The sequence below is a fragment of the Coregonus lavaretus genome (assembly GCF_964263955.1).
Source record: "Coregonus lavaretus genome assembly, chromosome: 27".
Lineage (NCBI taxonomy): Eukaryota > Metazoa > Chordata > Actinopteri > Salmoniformes > Salmonidae > Coregonus > Coregonus lavaretus.
The window spans coordinates 7,067,044-7,087,393 of record NC_140014.1 but is presented as its reverse complement, the minus strand read 5'-3'; the positions used below and the strand labels follow the sequence as shown (position 1 = coordinate 7,087,393).

The following is a 20,350-nucleotide window of genomic DNA, read 5'->3' as shown; positions in this document are numbered from 1 at the left end:
GCTGCATTCAAAACAACTGGGATCTCAGAAATCTCTGACTTCCGACTTCAGTGCATTCATGACAACTGGAAACTAAAAAAATTTTAATAATTCTGACTGGGAAAGTTTTTGGGAACGGTCATCCAACTCGGAATTCCAAGTCGGAAACTCAGGCATCTTTCTAGAGCTCTGACTTTCCGACCTGAAGATCACTGAAGTCATGATTTGACCTCGTTTTTCTTCTGAGTTCTGTTGTCTTGAAAGCACCAAAATATTGTCCAACTTGCGCCTACATGACGACTGCATGAACTTTACAAAAACCATGTGATCAAAGGTCATGAAGTTTTGACTGCAGTCGACTGCAAGTTTTTGCTCTTCACCAACTTCCACCTGCCATCGGCTGCATTGTGGGAGGCTGAAATGTCAACCAATCATTAGGGTGTTTGTTTGACTCAAGCGAGTGACGAAAGACGTGACAGAAACACGAACCAACTTCTGCGTGATTCATGGACAAATGAATGTAATATTTGAGGCTCTCTCTAACAAATTGATAGTACAATGTATTTTAAAAAATAGAACAATATATTTACAGTTTGTGAGTGTGCGTTATGGGGGTTGGAAACATGTTAATTTTGCAGATGCACCTCCCCTGATTGCTTCAGCCTTACCACTCAAACTAGCCCATAATTTGCATATCTCCAACAGAGAAGGACGGGTTCATTGTATTGGCTGTAATGGAATTAATGGAACGGTATCAAACATGTTTGACTCCATTCCATTTATGCCATTCCAAAATTGTTTGACTTGCGCCTCCCACCAGCCTCCTCTGATACCCACCAGCCTCCTCTGATATCCACCAGCCTCCTCTGATATCCACGGTATACATTAATCACAGCGAAGTTGGTTCCTGTTTCAGTAATGTCTTTGGTCATGTTCGCATGAGTCAAACAAAAATTAAATAAATGATTGGTTGACAATAGAGCCTCCCACAATGCAGGTGATGGCTGCAGGATGAAGTTGGTGAAGAGCAACTACAGAAACTTGCTGTTGACTGCAGTCAAAACTTCATCACATTTGATCACATTATTTTTGTAAAGTTCATGCAGACGACATTTAGGCGCAAGTCGGACAATTATTTTCCCCATAATGCAACACACTTTGAAAGGTTGGTCACCGACTTGACAAACGTGATCCACTCAAACGCGCCCTGTGTGATAGACAGGCTATATCAAGTCAGTCTGTTCTATGTTGTAATATGTCATAAAACGACAGTAAATGACAAATATTTATGTTAGGGAACGCGTACTCTGAAGTGCGCATGTGCAATAACTCAAGTCGCCGTTGCAGTCCTTATAAACAACGCAATTTTTAGAAACTTTGGCAAAATGTAAAGTCTACTAAACTTAGTCCACTCTGTTCGTAACATATTCTAGTTTTGGGAACAGAACTGTAGTGAGATCAAATGTTTCGTCGATGATTACATTTGCAGAATGTCGGCCAAAATCCATCTCGTTCCATCTTCTCCCACTGCCGGCCACTGGGCTTCCTCTCACTACCATATTTGGTAGTGAGTGGAAACGCCAAGCGGATGCTTCACATTTATACATCCGGTGAAATATCTGTCTCATTGTTCTATCTGTGGTTTAACCTTTCCCATCAGCCAACTCCCATTTCCCCTTTGACCGTCTAAATTGCATTGTGGGTAGCGAAGTACTCTTATCGGACATAGCCGTCGATTTATCTCTTCAAAATTCGTCCTCCGGTACTACAAGTACCAGCATGCACTGTATTAATACCTTTGAAGGAGTAGCTGCCATCGATTACAGTCCCACTGACACAGCACCTGTGGATGTGCTTTGACATCTATTTTGTCCACTGTTGAGTCTACACGACCGATCGTTGTTCCGGAAAATGTCCGACGGCGGCGTGGGCGACGATACCTCCGGCACCATTGAGGTGTCAGCTGCCGTCCAAACGGTTGCTGATGCCGCGGTGCTGCAGAAGCATATTCGTAAACTTGTCCCCCTGCTCCTGGAAGATGGCGGCGAGGCTCCGACCTCCTTGGAAACCGCTCTAGAAGAGAAGAGCTCCATAGAGCAGATGAGAAAGTTTCTCTCAGACCCCCAAATTCACACCATTTTGGTCGAGAGACGCACTCTCAAAGGTTAGTCTGATTCAAGTAGCTAGCTAACTAGTTGGCAATAAATAGCTTCTTCGCGGGCTAGCTAGCTAATAGCTAACGTGCCTGTCAAATGAAATGCTGTTTACTGACAGTTTTACCAAAGACGGAACAGCAGGGTACCCCAACTGGCCAGCGGGTGGTTTTATTTATTAGCGTTCCTTTGATATAAAGTTGTTTTTGACAAATGTCAGTTTGTTACTTTTTGAATTAATAACATGTTAAGCTACTAAAGACATTGGTTCGAATCTAGGTTGTGCCTTTAGAGCTTGAGAAAATTAACTAAGGAATACTTTTTCACTTCTTTCATTGACTTCTCAAACCCCGGCCTGGTCTGCTTCGCAAGCGTTCTTGGACACACAAGCTACATTCCTTGCCAAATTATGAGTTTTATCACATTCAAATTAGACTGGTTGACTGAAGTAGGGAAATATGTGTTCCAACAACGAGCTGCAGTTTCGGAATAATAAAAAATATATAAAAAAAAATTGGTCATTTAGTAGACGCTCTTATCCAGAGCGACTTACAGGAGCAATTAGGGTTAAGTGCCTTGCTCAAGGGCACATCGACAGATTTTTCACCTAGTCGGCTTGGGGATTAGAACCAGCGACCTTTCGGTTACTGGTCCAACGCTCTTAACCACTAAGCTACCTGCCGCCCTATTAGTCCCTGTCTAATTTCCGTTTAGGCTACTTTGCGTTTGTCACTAGTTAGCACAAACACAAAGTCAAAATTGGCTATATCGTAAAAATATTGAAAGTTTTAGAGTTAATTTCTGACATGGGCTAATTGTGACTATCAGTGACTGACATAAGAGAAACTGCTGATGCACAACCACATTTCGAAATTGCACCTTGTGTATTCTACTATTCTAAATTGCAACAGTAAATTGAGACCCCAACTGAGTAAAAAAAAAAATATATTTCCTAGGCTATAACCCCCCTAAACATAGACAGGTTCCACACTGAAAATATGCAAAAACATTTGTTTGATAAAGACAGAGTATTTATCAGAATAATTAAGCTTAGGCCTACTCATCAAATGGATATCATGGCCGTCATCCTCATGCAGTGTTCAATGTGGAATTGTTAATCCATTTAGACAATTCCAAAGAACAGGCAGAATATACTAAAGCTGACATTTCAAAAAGACAGATTTAGTTTTGTAACCCTGAGAAATGTAAACTTGCCAAATTGAGCCCCATTTTCAAATGATCACTCTGTGAGAATAACTGTCCCAGACGTGAGATGCACATCACTTCGCACTATTCTGTTATATTTTATTCTGTTATATTACATCATGTTTTTTTACAATAAAATAATGTCTTGACTGTGATAAGGGATCGGGAAATAAGAGTGTCTTAGTCTGCTAAATTAACAAAACAAGGCTATTCCATTGCACAGTCATAGGCTTCTACAAGCAAGCGCCACTGCTGAGGTTACTACCTTTTTGAAGATTGTCTTCCATGATATAATATAACCACTCAATATTACGGTTTCAATAAATTAATCTTAAATGGCACTTGTTTTGTTATTGTCTGTGTGTGTACAGTGCATTCGGAAAGTATTCAGACTCCTTGACTTTTTCCACATTTTGTTACGTTACAGCCTTATTCTAAAATGGATTAAATAGTTTTTCCCCCTCAATCTACACACTACCCCATAATAACAAAGCAAAAACAGGTTTTTAGAAGTGTTTGCAAATTTATGAGAAAGATCAAATGGAAATATCACATTTACATAAGTATTCAGACCCTTTACTCAGTACTTGGTTGAAGCACATTTGGCAGTGATTACAGCCTGGAGTCTTCTTGGGTATGACGCTACAAGCTTGGCACACCTGTATTTGTGGAGTTTCTCCCATTTCTTCTCTGCAGATCCTCTCAAGCTCTGTCAGGTTGGATGGGGAGCATCGCTGCACAGCTATTTTCAGGTCTCTCCAGAGATGTTCGATCGGGTTCAAGTCCGGGCTCTGGCTGGGCCACTCAAGGACATTCAGAGACTTCTCCCGAAGCCACTCCTGCGTTGTTTTGGCTGTGTGCTTAGGGTCGTTGTCCTGTTGGAAGGTGAACCTTTGCCCCCAGTCTGAGGTCTAGAGCGCTCTGGAGCAGGTTTTCATCAAGGATCTCTCTGTACTTAGCTCCGTTCATTTTTCCCTTGATCCTGACTAGTCTCCCATTCCCTGCAGCTGAAAAACATCCCCACAGCATGATGCTGCCACCACCATGCTTCACCATAGGGATGGTGCCAGGTTTCCTCCAGATGTGACGCTTGGCATTCAGGCCAAAGAGTTCAATCTTGGTTTCATCCAACCATAGAATCTTGTTTCTCATGGTCAGAGTCCTTTAAGTGTCTTTTGGCAAACTCCAAGCGGGCTGTCGTGCCTTTTACAGAGGAGTGGCTTCCATCTGGCCAATCTACCATAAAGGCCTGATTTGATGGAGTGCTGCAGAGATTGTTTTCCTTCTGGAAGGTTCTCCCATCTTCACAGAGGAACTGGTCACCTCCCTGACCAAGGCCCTTCTCCCCGGATTGCTCAGTTTGGCCGGGCGGCCAGCGATAGGAAGAGTCTTGGTGGTTTCAAACTTCTTCCATTTAAGAGTGATGAAGGCCACTGTGTTCTTGGGGACCTTCAATGCTGCAGACGTTTTTTGGTACCCTTGCCCAGATATGTGCCTCGACACAGTCCTGTCTCGGAGCTCTACGGACAATTCCTTCGACCTCATGGCATGGTTTTTGCTCTGACATGCACTGTCAACTGTGGGACCTTATATAGACAGGTGTGTGCCTTTTCAAAATCATGTCCAACCAAGTTGTAGAAACATCTCAAGGATGATCAATGGAAACAGGATGCACCTGACCTCAATTTCGAGTCTCGTAGCAAAGGGTCTGAATACTTCTGTAAAGAAGGTATTTAAGTTTTTTTGTTTTTTTTATACATTTGCAAAAATTGTCAACCTGTTTTCGCTTTGTCATTATGGGGTGTTGTGTGTAGATTGAGGGGGGAAAAAATGCAATCCCATTTAAGAATAAGGCTGTAAAGTAACAATGTGTAAAAAGTCAAGGTGTCTGAATACTTTCCGAATGCACTCTATGGAGTCCAGAACACTTACTTCGGAAGCGTTGTTGAAGTCATCGCCGGTGGAGTTGTTAAATCTTTTGGCGGGCTGTTTGGCAGAGACCCCAGTGTCTTGGTTCTTGTGGCCAGCCTGAGTTGAGGAATCCCCGCAATCCATGTCGCGGTTAGAATAGTAGTGTTTGTCATAATGGGGTATTGTGTGTAGATTGAGAGAATTAAAAGATAAATCCATTTTAGAATAAGGCTGTAACGTAACAAAATGTGGAAACCGTGAAGGGGTCTGAATACTCTCCTAATGTGCACTGTATATGACAAACATTACCCGTTGTCATTTGAATACATTTAGAATTGTATTATTGGAATATCTACATCTTTGTGTCGCTAAATCTTTTGCTTAAGGTAATGTAGGTTCAATGCATACACCATATTTTTTGCTAATGTGCTTTCACTGACTGGCATTCTGTTTTAAAATCATCAGAGGATGTTGGGGATGAAGGAGAGGAAGAGAAGGAGTGCATCTCTTACAACATCAACATTGACATCCACTATGGGCTCAAGTCTAACAGGTAAGAACTTTCGACTCCGTGATATAGGAAGTAAACGGCAGTATCAGGCCGACTTCTGCAACAACAAGGAGCGAGAAGCTTATCTTCTCCCCAGTTGTTGGAACGCTATCATGTTGTAGGAGAGACGCGTACCCGTGCACACGCGCAGATACTGAGTGTGTCGTCATGCGCTCTGCAATATCCTTGGTTCACCCTGCTGCTCGTCTTATCGGAGTCTGTTTAAAGCCCTGAGTCATCCTCGACTACAAAATCACCATGTGATTTCCATTTCAAGATTGTGATGGCATATGATATCCATTTTGAGATGGACCAGTGATAGACTGTGTCTTTTCCCAGTTAGATAGGCCTGCCCTGCTTGTTACCTTTTTCTGTGTATCAAACTGTGATGGAACATAGTTCCCAACATTTAATAATACTCCATCAACTAGCCTAAATCCCTGTTTATTCATACAAGGATTATTACATTTTCCAACTTTGTTTTTCAGTCTGGCTTTCATCAAGAGGACTGGAGTGATTGACGCTGACAAGCCCATATCGACCCAGGTGCGCGTGTTGACTCTGAGCGAGGATTCTCCCTACGAGACCCTGCACTCTTTTATCAGCAATGCCGTTGCTCCCTTCTTCAAGTCCTATATCCGGGAGTCTGGAAAGGCAGACAGGTAATCCTGGAACTAAGTAGACTAACATGATAGTTTTGTAAAACTGTTCTATGTTTTCATATTTTGTGCATTTTGTTTATATCCAGAGGGTAAATAACGCCTCCATTTTGTTCTGGTCCAGGGATGGTGACAAGATGGCTCCCTCTGTGGAGAAGAAGATTGCCGAGCTGGAGATGGGCCTGCTCCACCTGCAGCAGAACATCGAGATCCCAGAGATCAGCCTCATCATCCACCCCATCATCCTCAACATCGCCAAGGCAAGCTACGGGCGCGGCGAGAAGCCCAAGGTCACCGACTTCGGCGACAAGGTGGAGGACCCCACCTTCCTCAACCAGCTGCAGTCGGGGGTCAACCGTTGGATCCGGGAAATCCAGAAGGTGAGGGTCAAAACGATTACTTGTCTGAGAAATTGGGTGCCAGGTAGTGTTTGGTAGTAGGCCATACCCAAGCAAAACGTTTGCAACGAAAAACACAATCAGTTAGTATCTCCCCCGTCTCACTCCATTTCTAAGCGTTTTCCATCGACTGAACACAACTTTGGCTTTTTGGTTGCATTTGGCATCTCTTACTGTGGTTTTCGTGTCCACTCTGGCTAGTTTGAATGGTTGGTTTGAATACGTTCCTCTTCCTATCAGGTGACCAAGCTGGACCGAGATCCGGCCTCTGGGACGGCCCTGCAGGAGATCAGCTTCTGGCTGAACCTGGAGCGCGCCCTGAACCGCATCCAGGAGAAGAGGGAAAGCCCCGAGGTGCTGCTGACCCTGGACGTCCTAAAGCACGGCAAGCGGTTCCACGCCACCGTCAGTTTCGACACTGACACCGGTGAGTTCTGTTCCATGGAACAATCGCCAAACGTTTGTACCAGATTTAATTCCTCTTTATGAATCGGAACCCTTTTCTATTTAAAATAAATAAATAAAAGACCTGTAACTCAATCCTTCAGTCAATATACATTATCTACTTTATGAATGTCATCACTACTTTAGAACTTGCAATTATTTTATTAGGCTTAATGACTTTAATATGTTTCCCCCCCATCTATTTCCCAGGTCTGAAGCAGGCAGTGGAGACCGTGAATGACTACAACCCCCTGATGAAGGACTTCCCCCTGAACGATCTGCTGTCGGCCACCGAGCTGGACAAGATACGCCAGGCGCTGGTGGCCATCTTCACCCATCTGAGGAAGATCCGTAACACCAAGTACCCCATCCAGCGGGCCCTGCGGTTGGTGGAGGCCATCTCCCGAGACCTCAGCTCCCAGGTCCTCAAAGTGCTGGGCACCAGGAAGCTCATGCACGTAGCCTATGAGGAGTTTGAGAAGGTGAGTCTACAATGGCGGCTGCTACAAATACTCCATACATTCCTGTACTCTCCTATATAAACTCAGCAAAAAAAGAAACGTCCCTTTTTCAGGACCCTGTCTTTCAAAGATCATTCATAAAAATCCAAATAACTTCACAGATCTTCATTGTAAAGGGTTTAAACACTGTTTCCCATGCTTGTTCAATGAACATGCACCTGTGGAACGGTCGTTAAGACACTAACAGCTTACAGACGGTAGGCAATTAAGGTCACAGTTATGAAAACTTAGGACACTAAAGAGGCCTTTCTACGGACTCTGAAAAACACCAAAAGAAAGATGCCCAGGGTCCCTGCTCATCTGCGTGAACGTGCCTTAGGCATGCTGCAAGGAGGCATGAGGACTGCAGATGTGGCCAGGGCAATACATTTCAAGGTCCGTACTGTGAGACTTCTAAGACAGCGCTACAGGGAGACAGGACGGACAGCTGATCGTCCTCGCAGCGGCAGACAACGTGTAACAACACCTGCACAGGATCGGTACATCCGAACATCACACCTGCGGGACAGGTACAGGATGGCAACAACAACTGCCCGAGTTACACCAGGAATGCACAATCCCTCCATCAGTGCTCAGACTGTCCGCAATAGGCTGAGAGAGGCTGGACTGAGGGCTTGTAGGCCTGTTGTAAGGCAGGTCCTCACCAGACATCACTGGCAACAACGTCCCCTATGGGCTCAAACCCACCGTCGCTGGACCAGACAGGACTGGCAAAAAGTGCTCTTCACTGACGAGTCGCGGTTTTGTCTCACCGGTGATGGTCGGATTCGCGTTTATCATCGAAGGAATGAGCGTTACACCGAGGCCTGTACTCTGGAGCGGGATCGATTTGGTGGAGGGTCCGTCATGGTCTGGGGTGGTGTGTCACAGCATCATCGGACTGAGCTTGTTGTCATTGCAGGCAATCTCAACGCTGTGCGTTACAGGGAAGACATCCTCCTCCCTCATGTGGTACCCTTCCTGCAGGCTCATCCTGACATGACCCTCCAGCATGACAATGCCACCAGCCATACTGCTCATTCTGTGCGTGATTTCCTGCAAGACAGGAATGTCAGTGTCCTGCCATGGCCAGCGAAGAGCTCGGATCTCAGTCCCATTCAGCACGTCTGGGACCTGTTGGATTGGAGGGTGAGAGCTAGGTCCATTCCCCCCCAGAAATATCCGGTAACTTGCAGGTGCCTTGGTGGAAGAGTTGGGTAACATCTCACAGCAAGAACTGGAAAATCTGGTGCAGTCCATGAGGAGGATATGCACTGCAGTACTTAATGCAGCTGGTGGCCACACCAGAAACTGTTACTTTTGATTTTGACCCCCCTTTTGTTTAGGGACACATTATTCAATTTCTGTTAGTCACATGTCTGTGGAACTTGTTCAGTTTATGTCTGTTGTTGAATCTTGTTATGTTCATACAAATATTTACACATTAAGTTTGTTGAAAATAAACGCAGTTGACAGTGAGAGGACGTTTCATTTTGATGAGTTTAGTTATACTGTTAATGACTTGACTTAATGATATCAGGTGACATGATTTTAATAACATTTAGATGACATGAGTTAAAAAGTTGATACTCATTTTTATCTCATTGCAGGTGATGGTGGCTTGCTTCGAGGTCTTTCAGACCTGGGAGGACGAGTATGAGAAGCTGCAGGTCCTGCTGAGAGACATTGTGAAGAGGAAGAGGGAGGAAAACCTGAAGATGGTGTGGCGCCTTAGCCCAGCCCACCGCAAGCTCCAGGCCCGCCTGGACCACATGAGGCGCTTCCGCCGGCAGCACGAGCAACTGAGGGCTGTCATCGTTCGTGTACTCAGGCCTCAAGTAAGACACAGACAGAGAGATTGGCCAATGGCTAGAGCCCTCAAGCCTATATCTAGACTAAAAACCTCATAGGTCATTGCTGAAGGTTTTCTTTCTCTTCTTGCCTTGTTAAGGTGTCTGCTGTGCCCCAGCACGCCCCAGGCGAGGTGGTGGAGCCCACCGAGATGAAGGTGGCGGAGGTGCTGTTCGACGCAGCAGACGCCAATGCCATCGAGGAGGTGAACTTGGCCTACGAGAACGTGAAGGAAGTGGACGGCCTGGATGTGTCCAAGGAGGGCATGGAGGCCTGGGAGGCAGCCATGAAGCGCTATGATGAGCGCATCGACCGCGTGGAGACTCGCATCACCGCCCGCCTCCGCGACCAACTGGGCACGGCCAAGAACGCCAACGAGATGTTCCGAATCTTCTCGCGCTTCAATGCCCTGTTCGTGCGCCCCCACATCCGTGGCGCCATCCGCGAGTACCAGACGCAGCTCATCCAGCGCGTCAAGGACGACATCGAATCGCTGCACGACAAGTTCAAGGTGCAGTACCCGCAGAGCCAGTCGTGCAAGATGAGCCACGTGCGCGACCTGCCTCCGGTGTCGGGCTCCATCATCTGGGCCAAGCAGATCGACCGGCAGCTGACCGCCTACATGAAGCGCGTGGAAGACGTGCTGGGCAAAGGCTGGGAGAACCACGTGGAGGGCCTCAAGCTGAAGCAGGACGGCGACAGCTTCCGCGCCAAGCTCAACACCCAGGAGATCTTCGACGATTGGGCGCGTAAGGTGCAGCAGCGCAACCTGGGCGTGTCGGGCCGCATCTTCACCATCGAGACCAGCCGGGCCCGCGGTCGCACAGGAAACATGCTGAAGCTCAAGGTCAACTTCTTGCCCGAGATCATCACACTCTCTAAGGAGGTGCGCAACCTCAAGTGGCTGAGCTTCCGCGTGCCGCTGGCCATTGTCAACAAGGCGCACCAGGCCAACCAGCTCTACCCGTTCGCCATCTCCCTGATCGAGAGCGTGCGCACGTACGAGCGCACCTGCGAGAAGGTGGAAGAGCGCATCTCCATCTCCCTGCTGGTGGCCGGCCTGAAGAAGGAGGTGCAGGCCCAGGTCACCGAGGGCATCGCCCTGGTCTGGGAGTCCTACAAACTGGACCCCTACGTCCAGCGCCTGGCCGAGACGGTCTTCAATTTCCAGGAAAAGGTCAGTGTTTTAGAACCATAAGGTGGGATCTCACCTCACCTTAAAATTTGAATTGTATGCCTGCAGTTGACATCAATGCAAGACCTCTGCGAAAGTCTGAGTTGCGCGAGCAGATCTAATGTTCGCATTCCCCCCTAAATGTATATGATTCGTGTCTGAGTGTCGTGACCCCTTTATTTTCAAGGTGGACGACCTTCTGCTCATCGAGGAGAAGATCGACCTGGAAGTGCGCTCTCTCGAGACCTGCATGTACGAACAAAAGACCTTCACAGAGATCCTCAACCGTGTGCAGAAGGCCGTGGACGACCTCAACCTGCACTCCTACTCCAACCTGCCCATCTGGGTCAACAAGCTGGACATTGAGGTCTGTACAAAACCCTTACAACCCTCAGCACCCTAATATGTACCTCCAGTTTTGTGTGTGTTGTTTTCTGAAGGTACTGTTACCCAGTGTCTTGCTGGTCAATGTCCCTCTAACTGGGGACCCGAGATGATTTTGTTCCTATGTAAACCGGCACAGTCCACTATTTACAAGTTGGAACTATTTTTCATGGTCCTTCGAGCAGGATAGTTGGATAATCTGGAATATGACCAGTAGGGGCCAGAAATACCAGCACCTTTAACATTCCTGCTGGTCCCTTCTCTGGTGAATAAGGTGGTTTATTGAATACGTTTTGTATTAATTAAAATGTTTGCCTTTCCTTGTTTGTAGATTGAGAGGATCCTCGGGGTGCGTCTGCAGGCCGGGCTAAGGGCCTGGACCCAGGTTCTCCGGGGCCAGATGGAGGACAAGGCTGACGTGGACATGGACACCGAGGCCCCACAAGTCAGCCACAAGCCTGGCGGGGAGCCCAAGATCAAGGTTAGGGTCCAAGACTGCAGTAGGAGGATTCATTGATAAGGCACAAATTGCAGTTTAGGAAACTTATTTTGCTTCCTGTACTTCACAGAATGTTGTGCACGAGCTGAGGATCACCAACCAAGTGATCTTCCTGAACCCGCCCATCGAAGACTGCCGCTACAAGCTCTACCAGGAGATGTTTGCCTGGAAGATGGTCATCCTCTCTCTTCCCAGGATCCAGAGCCAGAGATACCAGGTCTGGAGGCCCTGCAGAGCACTTTTATATGTTAAATTCAATGCTACCACCTAGCTAGCGTCTTTAGCAGGCTAGTATTGAATTCAATGCTATCACCAAGCATACTGGATACAAGTACATGGGTGTCTGGTATAGGTTGCGGAGTTGATGTATTGATGTACTTTCCTGGCCCCTAGGTGGGCATCCACTACGAGCTGTCTGAAGAGGAGAAATTCTACAGGAACGCCCTGACTAGAATGCCAGACGGACCGGCTGCCCTGGAGGAGGCCTACAACTCAGTCAAGGACAACGTCAATGAAGTGGAGCGGTACGTCAAGGTACGCATGCCCCAATCAATGATTTGAAGCACCCTACTGGACTCTTTCTCAATTCTTTCCTTGGTTCCTCACCTCGTACTTTGTCCGCCAATGTGTTTTGAACACGAGGAATCAAGGAACGATTATTGAGATTCGTCCCAAGATGGAGTGTACTACAGCAATGGGTTCTATCACTCACCCACGTGTCTCGGATGTCTGTTGTATAGGTGTGGCTGCAGTACCAGTGCCTGTGGGACATGCAGGCGGAGAACATATACAACCGCCTGGGGGAGGACCTGACCAAGTGGCAGGCCCTGCTAGTCCAAATCCGCAAAGCCAGGGGGACCTTCGACAACGCCGAGACCAGGAAGGAATTTGGGCCCGTGGTCATCGACTATGGCAAGGTAAAGGGTCTGACTGTTCAGCAGTAGAGTTGTAGAGCAGTAGAGTTGTAGAGCACCTTGTTTATGCCGTTCTTTTCATGTAATGACGCCTAGAAATGTGATGATTGGTTAAACTCCAGGTCCAGTCCAAGGTGAACCTGAAGTATGACTCCTGGCACAAAGAGGTTCTCAGCAGGTTCGGCCAGATGCTGGGCAACAACATGCAGGACTTCCACTCCCAGATCTCCAAGGTAAGCCCTCTCCTGTCTGCCAAGAGAAACAGTTTTCATCGTAGTCTCTCGCTATATTTTCCAATATCCATACTAGCATACCACTTAGAATGCATGCCCATTACATTGCTTCAGTCTAAGTTATGTTAGTGTGGCTGGAACAGACCATTGGACTCTATCTGATTTCAACCTGTTTTCATGTTTCACCCCAGTCCCGCCAAGAGCTGGAGCAGCACTCCGTGGACACGGCCAGCACTTCGGACGCTGTGACTTTCATCACCTACGTCCAGACGCTCAAACGCAAGATCAAGCAGTTTGAGAAGAATGTGGATGTACGTACTGTTAAAACCGCTTTCATAGGACCTCAAATCGTTGTCATGGGTGAAAAGATGGATGGATTTTAAATCTGGACTTTTTTTCTTCACAGCTTTTCCGCAACGGTCAGCGGCTTCTCGAGAAGCAGCGCTTCCAGTTCCCGCCAACGTGGCTATACATTGACAACATCGAGGGCGAGTGGGGTGCCTTCAGCGACATCATGAAGCGCAAGGACACGGCCATACAGCAGCAGGTGGCCAACCTGCAGATGAAGATCGTCCAGGAAGACAAAGCCGTGGAGGGTCGCACCATCGATCTCCTCGCTGACTGGGAGAAGACCAAACCAGTGGCTGTAAGAGACAATTATTTAAGAAAGATACATTTTTGGGAATGATTGTGACGTGTAGGATGGCTTTGTTTCATTTTATCGAAGTGAATGTGATCTTTGCATAAATCGTTCATATGCATTTTCGCACCTTGACACTGATCTTAGGTCAGTTTTCGTTCTCCCTCCCGGTTAGTGTTGGGATTTCGGAGAGGGTATAAGCTGATCATAGATCTGTTATTCCATAGGGTGGCCTGCGTCCAGAGGATGCCCTCCAGTCTCTCACCATCTACGAGGGAAAGTTTGGCCGGCTGAAGGACGACAGGGATAAGTGTTCCCGCGCCAAAGAGGCCCTGGAGCTGACCGACACCGGCCTGTTGAGCGGCAGCGAGGAGAGAGTTCAGGTATGGTTATAACACCTCTCCATTGCCTTTTTAAACTAGAGGTGTTCACTTTCCAGTACTGAATGGTATCTGCAGCCAGCCGCTACTCCGGATGGACTGTTCATTAGTCAGTGCAAGAGCAGATCGGCATATGGTATCGATGGTCTCCTTGCCTCTTTGTGCCTGGGGTCCTGGTATATCTGTCGATACAAACATTTCACTTCCCGACAAGATGTTCACAGATGCTCCTCTGCAGTGTTGTAGCATAGCATTTTATATAAGCGTGATATGTTCTAAGTCTATTTCTATGTGCTGTAGGTGGCTCTGGAGGAGCTGCAGGACCTGAAGGGGGTGTGGTCTGAGCTGTCCAAGGTGTGGGAGCAGATCGACCAGGCAAAGGAGCAGCCCTGGGTCTCTGTTCAACCACGCAAGGTAAGATTCCATTATTTTTCTTCTCATATTAAACTGCTAGACTTGTCACTAAAGACCATTTCTGTTTAGGATCAAGTCTAATGTGCCTCTTTATTTGTGATTGTAGCTGCGTCAGAGTTTGGACGGCCTTCTAAACCAGCTGAAGAACTTCCCAGCTCGACTGAGGCAGTATGCATCCTACGAGCACGTCCAGAGGCTTCTCAAGGGTTACATGAAGGTAAGACCCCATATCTCTCTCAATAATATTTGATCTAAAAATGGCATTATTGCAATAGAAAAGTATTTACTTGCGACAAAGGATTGAACATGCCTGGTTGACTTTCATCTAAGATGGGCAAAGCTTGGGCAAGTACTGTGTTCATGTTGAAAAACGTCCTGATGACGTTAACAAAATGCTCAAACAAACTGTCCCGTCCTAACACTCAACTGTTCTTATCTCATCTCTCAGATCAACATGCTGGTGATCGAGCTGAAGTCAGAGGCCCTGAAGGACCGCCACTGGAAGCAGCTGATGAAGCGTCTGCACGTGAACTGGGTGCTGTCGGAGCTGACCCTGGGACAGATCTGGGACGTGGACCTGCAGAAGAACGACATGGTGGTGAGGGATGTGCTGCTGGTGGCCCAGGGAGAGATGGCCCTGGAGGAATTCCTCAAACAGGTAACCACAACATTCAACTCCACAAATATGATTTTTCCCTGCAGTGCAATTACAACAACAAAAAAGTAGCTCGTAATTTATGTCCATAGAGAAAATAAAATATCAGTGCACTGCCTTTCAACCATAGTGATCGTCTTTTCAATTGTGTGTGACAGTCACAAGACAAAGTAAGTGGCATGCTGAGGATGTATTCTTTTTTTCATTGATCCACAACAGATCCGTGAGGTCTGGAACGCCTATGAGCTGGACCTGATCAACTACCAGAACAAGTGCCGTCTGATCCGCGGCTGGGACGACCTCTTCAACAAGGTCAAGGAGCACATCAACAGCGTGTCGGCCATGAAGCTGTCGCCTTACTACAAGGTAGGTGGTTGTTTCAATTCAAACGTGTTCTTACCAGAGATGGAGACTTGATCTTGTAGTCTTTACACCACATAAATAAGGTCTCGTGATCTGGTTCTTAAGAGGTTGGGCCTGGATCTCAAGGGTTCTAGACTGGTCTTGGTCTTGACTCCATCTCTGGTTCGTGCAGGATAGTATAAGAATGTACATGGTATATTCCTAGTCTCCATAAGGTGTCAATGGTTCCTGCTGTGATGTGCCATCAGGTGTTTGAGGAGGATGCTCTGAGCTGGGAGGACAAGCTGAACAGGATCATGGCCCTGTTTGACGTGTGGATCGACGTCCAACGCCGCTGGGTCTATCTGGAGGGCATCTTCACCGGCAGCGCTGACATCAAACACCTGCTGCCTGTGGAGACCCAGAGGTTCTCGAGGTAAGATCCGCAGTTCCTCCGTTTTGATCTTCTCCAATGCATTTTGTGAAGGAGGCAAGGAATCAAGGAAAAACTTTTGAGATTTCCCCTTGTCACCTACGATTTGGGAATAGGCCAAATAACCTTGTCTATGGTGAAGAGGACTTTGTAAAGATCGTGATTACCTTTTACCATTGGAGAAAGAACATTACTCACTGCCATTACTCAACTCTCCTTTATAGCATCAGCACAGAGTTCCTGGCTCTGATGAAGAAGGTGACCAAGTCTCCTCTGGTGATGGACGTGCTGAACATCCAGGGGGTGCAGAGGTCTCTGGAGAGGCTGGCCGACCTGCTGGGCAAGATCCAGAAGGCCCTGGGAGAGTACCTGGAGAGGGAGAGGTCCTCATTCCCCAGGTAAGACGTTATCCATGTCTCTCTAAAGGGGCATCTGACTGATTCTATTATGTTGTATGGTGATGTAGTCAGTCCTGTAGACACTTTAAAAAGTGACTTATGGTCAGCACAAAATAAAAGCCCAGTGCAGTCAAAAACGTGATTGTCCTGTGTATATGTGTGTGTGTATATATATATATATATATGTTTGGACACACCTACACATTCAAGGATTTTTCTTTATTTTTACTATTTTCTATATTGTAAAATAATAGTGACTACATCAGAACTATGAAATAACACATATGGAATCATGTAGTAACCAAAAAAGTGTTAAACAAATCAAAATATATTTTAGATTCTTCAAAGTAGCCACCCTTTGCCTTGACGACAGCTTTGCACACTCTTGGCATTCTCTCAACCAGCTTCACCTGGAATGCTTTTCCAACTGTCTTGAAGGAGTTCCCACATATGCTGAGCACTTGTTGGCTGCTTTTCCTTCACTCTGCGGTCCAACTCATCCCAAAACCATCTCAATTGGGTTGAGGTCGGGGGATTGTGGAGGCCAGGTCATCTGGTGCAGCACTCCATCACTCTCCTTCTTGGTCAAATAGCCCTTACACAGCCTGGAGGTGTTTTGGGTCATTGTCCTGTTGAAAAACAAATGATAGTCCCACTAAGCGCAAACGAGATGGGACGGCATATCGCTGCAGAATGCTGTGGTAGCCATGCTGGTTAAGTGTGCCTTGAATTCTAAATAAATCACAGACAGTGTCACCAGCAAAGCATCCCCACACCATCACACCACCTCCTCCATGCTTCACGGTGGGAACCACACATGTGGAGATCATCTGTTCACCAACTCTGCGTCTCACAATGACATGGCAGTTGGAACCAAAAATCTCAAATTTGGACTCCAGACCAAAGGACAGATTTCAACCGGTCTAATGTCCATTGCTCGTGTTTCTTGGCCCAAGCAAGTCTCTTCTTCTTATTGATGTCCTTTAGTAGTGGTTTCTTTGCAGCAATTCGACCATGAAGGCCTTATTCACGCAGTCTCCTTTGAACAGTTGATGCTGAGATGTGTCTGTTACTTGAACTCTTTGAAGCATTTATTTGGGCTGCAATCTGAGGCTGGTAACTCTAATGAACGTATCCTCTGCAGCAGAGGTAACTCTGGGTCTTCCTTTCCTGTGGCGGTCCTCATGAGAGACGGTTCTTAATTTTCCGTATTGACTGACCTTCATGTCTTAAAGTAATGATGGACTGTCGTTTCTCTTTGCTTATTTGAGCTGATCTTGCCATAATATGGACTTGGTCTTTTACCAAATAGGGCTATCTTCTGTATACCCACCCCTACCTTGTCAGAACACAACTGATTGGCTCAAACACATTAAGAAGGAAAGAAATTCCACAAATTAACTTTTAACAAGGCACACCAGTTAATTGAAATGCATTCCAGGTGACTACCTCATGAAGCTGGTTGAGAGAATGCCAAGAGTGTGCAAAGCTGTCATCAAGGCAAAGGGTGGCTACTTTGAAGAATCTCATCAAAAATATATTTTGATTTGTTTAACACTTTTTTTGGTTACTACATGATTCCATATGTGTTATTTCATAGTTTTGATGTCTTCACTATTATTCTACAATGTAGAAAATAGTAAAAATAAAGAAAAACCCTTGAATGAGTAGGTGTGTCCAAACTTTTGACTGGTACTGTATATATACCCACACTGAGGTTGGAATAATACTGTGAAAATTATAATTGCCTTTTCGTGTAAGAGCTGTTTGAAAAGACTGCCTGAAATATCAGCCTGTTTTGGTCATATGGAGTTTTGGCCTTCCATGGTGACATCACCATGCGGTGAGTTGGTTAATAGACCAATAAGAAAGAGTTCCAAACCTCTCTGCCAATAACAGCTAGTTTTCAGTTTTCCCCTCCCCACTCAGACCATTCCCAGACAGTCTTAGCAAAATTCTTGCATGAGAAATTGCCCTTTGCTAAGAAGCTTTTTTTGTTTATTTTTGACAATTGTTTTATTGAAAACGATCACATTAAGGTACTTAATTGTTACCCAGACATGATTTGATATTGAGATAAAAATGGCTGCATTGGCCCTTGTAAGGATACACAATTTCTCTCTGCCAGGTTCTACTTCGTTGGTGACGAAGACTTACTGGAGATCATCGGAAACAGCAAGAACGTGGCCAAGCTGCAGAAGCACTTCAAGAAGATGTTTGCCGGCGTCTCCAGCATCCTGCTGAATGAGGAAAATACGGTAGTGCTGGGTATCTCGTCCCGCGAGGGCGAGGAGATCTTCTACAAGTCCCCCGTGGACCTCATAGAGCACCCCAAGATCAACGACTGGCTGACCCTGGTGGAGAAGGAGATGCGGGTCACTCTAGCCAAGCTGCTGGCCGAGTCCGTCACTGAGGTGGGCGGCTTCAACAAGGGCAACACCATCGAACTCGGCACTTACATCGACTGGATCGACCGATACCAGGTACAGAACGTCACAGTGAGCTGTTGTACATCCTGTGGTTCCCATTTTGTTTGTTTGGTCACTTACCAAATGCAATTTGATTTGTCATGTTATTCACCAAATCATGTTCTTGAGTCAGCAATGACTCAATAGAAATTGACCACGTCTGACTATTTAAGGATATGCTGTACATAGTCTCTCTAGACAGACTGGTTGCCTCCCAATGTTCTGGTTTACACATCTGTACAGATACAACGTCAGTTTGGCATAGAGCTGCCTTATCGACTTGTTTCCCACATCCCCCAGATACAAAATAGTAGCTAGCAAGATGGAGATCACAGATGTTTTTTTTAATGAGCGCATTTCACAAGTAGCTAGTTTGCATCAACTACCTTCACTAAAACCACTGCGAAGGTTTTACCTGCAAACTTTGGTTTAGAATTTCGACAATCTGGCATGTCTGCCTCGTGATTTGTTGTGAGTTGTCTGTCTGAAGAGGACCCTCCCCGGAACAATTTATTTTCCCTTTTCGAAGTTACCAAGAGAGTCCGTCCTTAATCCCAGACCCTAGTCACTGCTGTTGCTTAGGGTCTGGGTTTCCGAGACTACGCTGCACAAGACCACCACTCAATCACATTTTATTTATATGGCCCTTTTCACAAATACATAGGTCACAAAGTGGTTATGAGAAAGTAAATCAGCCAGTAGGCCCCAAAGAGGATCCATGAAAAATTGTATTCCAACCAATATCCCCCACAAAGCGCGTCCATGGTTATTCTAGATCTGTGAATCTTGGAACCACTTGAACTCTCTCTTCCTTTTTCTTTCTCTTCTCTTTACTAACTCCAGGCTCAGCTGGTGGTGCTGTCGGCTCAGATCGACTGGTCGGAGAAAGTGGATGCTGCTCTGACCACAATCTCGGGGGGCGGAGACATGTCGCCCATATCAAGCGTGCTGACCAACGTGGAGGCTACCCTGAATGTGCTGGCTGACACCGTACTGATGGAGCAGCCTCCACTCCGCAGGAGGAAGCTGGAACATCTGGTGAGTGCAAAATGCTACATTGTCAAACATTCTGAACAGCTTGGACGAGTTACTTTGGCCCATAGAAATAGAATGAATCGAGCGGAACCGCTTAGAACCTCTAACCCTGGCAATTTGACAAGTAAACTCATGGGTACACTCGCAATGGCTGCCTGATATTGTGACGCAATAATTTCCATGGTAATGTAGAATGTTAATTCAAATGATGCTAACTGATGTGACGCATGTATTTTTTGTAATGTCAGTTGAGTTGATTCAACAAATCACAGCACAGATGGGTACACTTCCTGCTTTTATCTCCTTCTTTTACTTCCTGCTTGGCCGCCAGTCCACCCATTATGCCATCATTGACTTCTGTTCGTTCTATGTCTTTGCTTTGGCAAGTTAGTTTGGACCAGTTGGTTTGGACGAGTTTCTTTGTGCTCCATCCCTATAGATCACTGAGCTGGTCCACCAGAGGGACGTGACCAGGCAACTGATCAAGAACAAGATCGACAACCCCAAGTCGTTCGAGTGGCTCAGCCAGATGCGCTTCTACTTCGACCCAAAGCAGACAGACGTTCTGCAGCAGCTGTCCATCCAGATGGCCAATGCCAAGTTCAACTATGGATTTGAGTACCTGGGAGTCCAGGACAAGTTGGTCCAGACCCCCCTTACCGACCGCTGCTATCTGACTATGACCCAGGCCCTGGAGGCCAGGTTCGGTGGAGCCCCCTTCGGTATGCTC

At 46.4% G+C, this 20,350-nt stretch overlaps 2 protein-coding genes across 2 annotated transcripts in view; one reads left to right on the top strand and one right to left on the bottom strand.

Moving 5' to 3' along the window:
• The window catches only part of LOC311103132 (transcriptional repressor protein YY1-like), a 964,063-nt gene that overhangs the window by 238,025 nt on the left and 705,688 nt on the right, over window positions 1-20,350 (bottom strand). The gene's annotated exons all lie outside the window — the stretch shown is intronic.
• dync1h1 (dynein, cytoplasmic 1, heavy chain 1) overlaps window positions 1,817-20,350 on the top strand; it is a 52,597-nt gene continuing 34,063 nt past the window's right edge. Inside the window, exons 1-26 of the mRNA XM_084143949.1 lie at window positions 1,817-2,143; window positions 5,715-5,802; window positions 6,288-6,461; window positions 6,583-6,838; window positions 7,097-7,283; window positions 7,511-7,782; window positions 9,411-9,638; window positions 9,752-10,828; window positions 11,013-11,192; window positions 11,541-11,690; window positions 11,779-11,925; window positions 12,102-12,242; window positions 12,449-12,625; window positions 12,745-12,855; window positions 13,047-13,166; window positions 13,262-13,501; window positions 13,723-13,878; window positions 14,176-14,289; window positions 14,396-14,506; window positions 14,738-14,947; window positions 15,164-15,310; window positions 15,556-15,722; window positions 15,944-16,117; window positions 18,246-18,600; window positions 19,429-19,623; window positions 20,060-20,342. Of these exons, the coding sequence (XP_084000075.1) occupies window positions 1,891-2,143; window positions 5,715-5,802; window positions 6,288-6,461; window positions 6,583-6,838; window positions 7,097-7,283; window positions 7,511-7,782; window positions 9,411-9,638; window positions 9,752-10,828; window positions 11,013-11,192; window positions 11,541-11,690; window positions 11,779-11,925; window positions 12,102-12,242; window positions 12,449-12,625; window positions 12,745-12,855; window positions 13,047-13,166; window positions 13,262-13,501; window positions 13,723-13,878; window positions 14,176-14,289; window positions 14,396-14,506; window positions 14,738-14,947; window positions 15,164-15,310; window positions 15,556-15,722; window positions 15,944-16,117; window positions 18,246-18,600; window positions 19,429-19,623; window positions 20,060-20,342 (5,713 nt within the window). The 5' untranslated portion in view covers window positions 1,817-1,890. The remainder of the gene's footprint in view (window positions 2,144-5,714; window positions 5,803-6,287; window positions 6,462-6,582; window positions 6,839-7,096; window positions 7,284-7,510; window positions 7,783-9,410; window positions 9,639-9,751; window positions 10,829-11,012; window positions 11,193-11,540; window positions 11,691-11,778; window positions 11,926-12,101; window positions 12,243-12,448; window positions 12,626-12,744; window positions 12,856-13,046; window positions 13,167-13,261; window positions 13,502-13,722; window positions 13,879-14,175; window positions 14,290-14,395; window positions 14,507-14,737; window positions 14,948-15,163; window positions 15,311-15,555; window positions 15,723-15,943; window positions 16,118-18,245; window positions 18,601-19,428; window positions 19,624-20,059; window positions 20,343-20,350) is intronic.